This window comes from Sinocyclocheilus anshuiensis, unplaced genomic scaffold, assembly GCF_001515605.1.
Source record: "Sinocyclocheilus anshuiensis isolate Anshui unplaced genomic scaffold, SAMN03320099.WGS_v1.1 scaffold526, whole genome shotgun sequence".
NCBI classification, from domain to species: domain Eukaryota; kingdom Metazoa; phylum Chordata; class Actinopteri; order Cypriniformes; family Cyprinidae; genus Sinocyclocheilus; species Sinocyclocheilus anshuiensis.
In genome coordinates this window covers 79,631-85,578 of record NW_015547649.1, presented here as the reverse complement: position 1 = coordinate 85,578, position 5,948 = coordinate 79,631, and the positions used below count along the sequence as shown (strand labels likewise).

Sequence of the window (5,948 nt, the reverse complement as noted above, 5' to 3'; positions counted from 1 at the left end):
CATAACACCAGAACAAGTCAGATCCAGATCCGGACTTGGAGCCTGCAACTCCGAAATCCAATCACCCTCCTCTCATGCCAATGAAAGATGGTCATGCTGACCTGTAGCATGCATATATTTCATGAAAATGCACTTATAATAATGATAAATTACTTTGTCCCCTTTAAATATAAAATTATAATGAAAGTAGGAAATTAGATATGCTTGTTATCCATGCCATATTTTGGAGGTTTTATTTCCATGGTAATAAACTACTGTAAATTGGTGGATACTGATTGTCATTAAAGTAATCTTCGCAAAAGACCGATGCAACACGTTTAGGTGACTGATATCACCCTGTAGTTTGTTTTGCATAAAATAAAATGATTTACAGCAAAGAAACGGCTTTATAGATTAAATAAAAGTCACAAACCTACATTTTACCCAAGAAATGCAAGTCGACGGCACTTAGAACTACTCTCACCTGAAGAGGATGCAAAATATCCACGCTTATTACAACCGCTGGGTTGTTGCAACTGTCCTGTCCCAGGAGCTGTGTTACACAAAACTACCCAAACACACACACACACACACACAAAATGTTTGGGTTGGAAAAAAACAAAAACAAAACATGATGTTTAGAGTATATGTTCACAATATAAAAGCAACTGATGCAAGCTGGCAATCACTTCAGGTGGTCCACCAATATGATTGCGCAAATGCTTTGTTAACTCTCCCTCCTCTGATCACTTGCCGGATCGGTCACCCCGCTTTGTTCCAGGACCTCGCTATTTACAAATTAAGCACTACAGATTACAACACACAGAAAACACAAATTGAGATTTTTGTGGTTTGATGTTTATTTGAGTCGCAGTTACACATCAAGACTGTGGTGGGCAATGCTGGTGTCTTAAATTGAACAAAATAGTAGCAAATAAAACTAAACATTTGCTTTGGTTTGACCTGAGGTTAAGGGCGAGAGAGGGTGATACTCTACATGTTAATTGTGGTGGCTATATGGCTCTATTCCACAACCTAGGGAACTGCCTACCTAGGCAGCATGTTAAGGTATCATAGGCGTACTCCCGATGATAAGGCTGTTCCAAAAGGTAGGCAGCTTTTGTTTCACTGCCTCCTACGATACCGAGACGTGGAAAAATTCTAAGGCAGCATTGCAAGTATCTTTTGCAGAGAAGGCACTCCCAGAGTAAGAATATCCATCCAAGATTGCAGATGAAGCAAGAGAAAATGCAGAATATAAAATATAAAACTGAAACATTTTACCATGTGTATGCTCTCTCTTTTTATGATTATAAATTTATGAACATACTTCATTAGCTTAGCACCATGGTAACACCAAACTCTTTGGAAACCATTTGTTGAACAGAGATTCCCCTGTGCACTTTTTAAGTAGCTCTAGGTAGAATGTTCCAAATCAATCGCTTAAGAAGTTCAGTTTCAGTAAGGATGGTGCCCTAGAAGGCTCACTAGGTTTTGGAATAGAGTCTGTGAATTCAATTAAAACTGGCAGTTAATGTTTTCTGTGTCAAGGTTCTCAGTTACAACATTTATTTTTGTGCGTGGGGGGAATATGGGGCATTTAAGTTTTGGCTTCCCAAGTTTTCAGACAGTAAAGGCCAAAGGCAATGGTGCAGTGGTGCAAGAAGTTAACAGCGCAGCACTAGGAATCTCGTCAACAGCAGGTAGGAGTCAAAACTGGAGCAGGTCCGAGGCAGAAATGGATAGAACGTGCGGAATGTTTGAAAGGTTTCAAGAGGATCTATTGGCGTGTTTCTTTCTGCTGGTCTTCTCAATCATGGTCTCCACCACTGTGGTTGTCTCTTCATAGCCCTTCACTTTTTTGTCATGTGAGAGCTTCTCCACCGACTCCACTACTTCTACCTTCTCGTAAGTCATGGAGTCAGAGGGGATGGAACTGGGTGATGGCATGGGTGGAGGGTGTTGGAAGCTGCTGGGATCGTCCGAGGTCTTGCCCTTGCCGCCACGTTGGGGTGAGGGCTGCCTGGGGCCTGGCGGAGGGCTGGGGCCTTTGTCGTCATGAGGGCCTGGCGGTGAACTGGGGCTCGGTTCTGGTTCTTTCGTCTTTGGATGAGGCTCTCCATTTTTGGATTTTCCCCTCTCCCCATTTCCACCCTCCTTCCTACCTCCATCGTCTTTTCCCGTTTCTGGTTCTGAAGGTGTGGAAGGGGTTAAGGGTGTTGGTCCAGAAGGGGTGCTCGGGACAGGTGAAGGTGTGCCTCTCCAGTATGGATCATAAGGCATCATGCCATCTTGGATTGTGACGTAGACGTGACTAGCAGAAGGGGTGGTTGAAAAGAAGCAGGGGTCCAGGTAGCTAGAGTCGCCTGTCACTAGTACATAGCGTCCCCTGGTGAAGAAGTCAGCGATCGGCTCTGGCCTCTGTACCCGCCTCATGCGGTCGCGTATGATGTTACAGAGCGTGTCAAATGCTTTGCTGATCTGGGCACCATCAGGCACATCCTCACAAGGAACATGCTCCTCGCTTCCCACCCCCTGCTCCTCCATCAGTCCTTTCTCATCCTCTTCAAATTCTTCGGCTGGCTTATCCTCAAGTCGACTAGCTCCTTTGGATGTGATCTCTTTCTTTTTAAACACTTTCTTAGCCAAGTACTTCTGATGAGGTTTTACGTTGGTGATGCCTTGGATGACTTGGGTGATATCTAAAAAGCAGATAACAGACAAGCTTTTAAAGAAATGTAGGCATAACATTGTTGTGTTGTAAATAAAGAAAGTATTTCAGCAAATGCATATGTAAGACTTTCCAAAATATGCTCTGGCCAAGGCATGAAACATACTCTAAAATGATTGACGCTGCAAAAATATTAAGTGTAGCTACAAAGCATGCATTATATTCTCAACTGCCTAAATGGGCAACTCTAGCGGGCATTCATGTAAACTTCTACAGCCAATTTTTGGCACAGATATTTGTAATTAATTCTGTAGGTTTGTTACCACTGCGGCACAGAGTGTTCACAAGTATGCTCAATGTGTGGACTATGTGCTTGCAATGCCCTGATGAAATGTAATTTCCTGGAACTGGCTTTTGTAAGTCAAGGGGTGTTCTCAGCCACAAATTTCACACCCATGAACCGCCCACTCTCCTATCACTGAATGTCGGGCCCTGTCCCAAATGGCACACTTCATGTAAACTTGCATAGGGTGTCCATTCATCATTTTAGAGTTCAGAAGTGTGCTTGTGAGTGCCCCCTTTGCGGCTGGTTGTTATGTGCCCTTGATGTGCACTTCTGCCGAAACTGCAATGAGGCAAGCTTGCAGCACTACATCGCCACAGTGCAAACTCAGAGGAAGACCTCAAGGGTTTGGTGTGCCATTTGGGACAGGGCCTCAGATGCATACAGCACACTAAACATAAGGCAGAACTCTAAATCAAACTGGCTGACTTCTATAGGTGCTCCAGGAACCCACTGTGCGGCAAACTTTACGGTCCAGCAGGAAACAAAAGCTGTGTTTACAAGTTCCAGGACTGCAGCAATGAGAGCTTCAGAGGAGCAACTAAATGCTGCATTTAAAAAGTTTGTGACGTTCACAACTCTTTAAAAGACATTGAAATGTTTTGTTTGAGGTATTTTCATTTAAATTTAAAATACGTGTTTACATTTACCCAAGGTATACAGGAAAAGTATCATTTTCCAAGCTTGGCCGACCCTTTGGATTCCCAAGTGATTTCATTTAACTAGTCCTCTCACATCTATAATGGAAGATCAGGTGAAGCACCTCAATGAGAAGCAAATATCTTCGGCATATGCAGGTAAACAAGAAAGTACTGACAGTCTATACAGCTTGCCAGTCTATCATTCTTTATCATTTTATACTCTGCTTTATGGCAACAGACAAAGTCTGGCTACATTAGACCTTTACAGTGAACTAACGGGATGGAAATTGATATTGATGACATAGGGCAAATCTATACTTCATTATCAATATTTACATAACATCTTTTGTTTTAAAAATTTAATTAGAGGAAGGAAACATGTTAGAAACATATGAAATATTTCTAAACGAACTGGCTTTTTTCTATTTTAGAACGTTAATATATATATATTAGGGGTGTAGCAGTTTGCAAAAATCACGGTTCGGTTCAATACGATACAGTGGTGTCACGGTTCGGTAAGTTTTCGATACAGCGAAAAGAAAGAAATGCCAGAGAAATTTCCTTGATTTTTACAAATTTTTTAATTTATTAAAACTAATTTTTTACTCTGAACAATGATGGAGCTATACTTGACCCATCTTCTGGGGTGTCTTCTTAGCAGCATATAAAACAAAAACAGCTCCGGTTTGAAGTATTCCAGCTGATGTAGCCTATTGTCATGTAGCCGATTCATCTTTTCCAATAAGTTTAAACTGATTTTTATCTTTTATGGGCATTTTTAACCTTTATAAAGTCTTTTTTTTTATGTGCATCACCTTTTGAGTCTTTTTTCTCTCTTTCATTTAATAAGCCAATAAGACATTTGGGCTGTTGCCAAGCAAATGGAGTCAGTATTGACAAAATTCATATTTGCAATGCAGAGGAAACACAGAAGTTGCATCTGAATGGCATTTAGATGCTTTCACACACTGTTTAATGCAGCTCAGAGGGACATGTAATGCTTTAACCTGCAGTTACAAATGCATAAATAATGTTTTGATATTTTAAACATTAAACGTTGACAACTGATGTCTGAAATTAATTAAAAAACTTAAAAGATCATTTAAATGTGAAATTAAAACCGCCAGCAGGTGGCAGCAAGTCACTGTTAATAAGTGAGTCATTGCAACTGAACCGAATCATTTAAAGGTTGATTAATTCAGGAACGAAACACCATGTTGCTCAGAGACTGTGTTTGGATTTATTTTTGTTGGCGAAATTTAGCAAAAACAGGCAATATGGTGTCTAAAACGTAAGTCTATTAATTAACTTCTTGTTTATTGAACTGTTGTAAAAATCATTTATAATCATGCTGATATTTGGAGAGAAAAAAAACGGCACTATTCGTGTGATATTGATTAACTATATGAAGTTATGTAAATTTCTATGTAAATTTCTGTCCCCATATCTTGAAATTGTGATCATTCTAAATGCATTTTAATAGACTGAATTATGCAGTGAAAGAACGCACTCTCTATGCGCATGTGCACTAATCTAACCTAATAAAATAATATGCTGTAATAGGATTAGTCCAACGAATCATTCGGTTTGTAATGCGTACCGAACCGAAAGCCTCGTACCGAACAGTTCAATACGAATATGTGTATCGTTACACCCCTAATATATAGATTATAGATTATAACAAGATTATAATTTAAGCCAATATAAAAAGACAAATGTACTGGACAAACCTAAACCATTTTCTTTCTTCTTAGGAAACGTTTTGTGGCTCTCAACAAAAAGCAGTTACTCGCTACGATTCCAAGAGCACAGACATAAAGGTCTTAGTCATTTATCATTGTTAACAGGGTCAATGCAAGGATCTTAAAGGCAGTTTTATTATGTTTCTACATTCAAGTAGCTGGAGAGGGACAGAGCGAGACAGAGTGGGCATGTTTGACAGCTGAGTGGGCGTAAATCTTCATTCTGGCCAACAGCTGTTGGCTGCTGATTTGTTGCCTTTTAAGACTATCACAATGATGCAGTCATGTTACATAACACCCCACCCCCAGCCCAGACACTCACCTTTTCCTTTCTTGGTCATGATAGGACTATGGCTGTATTTATAATTGGTTGTGAGCAAAGTAATGGGTGTCCCAATTATCACGGAGTTCAATCTGTGACAGTGAGAGGGAGAAAGAAAACAAAGCAGCTATATTAAAGAAAGATTTCAGAGAAAACAGTGTCAAATATTATTCATGTAGAAAGCTTTTGTGTTAATGAATGATGTTGGAATACATTTACGCTTAAATATCTGTAAAGGATTTAATTACAG

The 5,948-nt window shown here is 40.0% G+C and overlaps 1 protein-coding gene across 1 annotated transcript in view; it reads right to left on the bottom strand.

Moving 5' to 3' along the window:
* Window positions 1–815: 815 nt before the first annotated feature.
* LOC107701966 (filensin-like) overlaps window positions 816–5,948 on the bottom strand; it is a 23,524-nt gene continuing 18,391 nt past the window's right edge. Inside the window, exons 7-8 of the mRNA XM_016504137.1 lie at window positions 5,699–5,790; window positions 816–2,681 (exon numbers count right to left, since the gene is read on the bottom strand). Of these exons, the coding sequence (XP_016359623.1) occupies window positions 1,750–2,681; window positions 5,699–5,790 (1,024 nt within the window). The 3' untranslated portion in view covers window positions 816–1,749. The remainder of the gene's footprint in view (window positions 2,682–5,698; window positions 5,791–5,948) is intronic.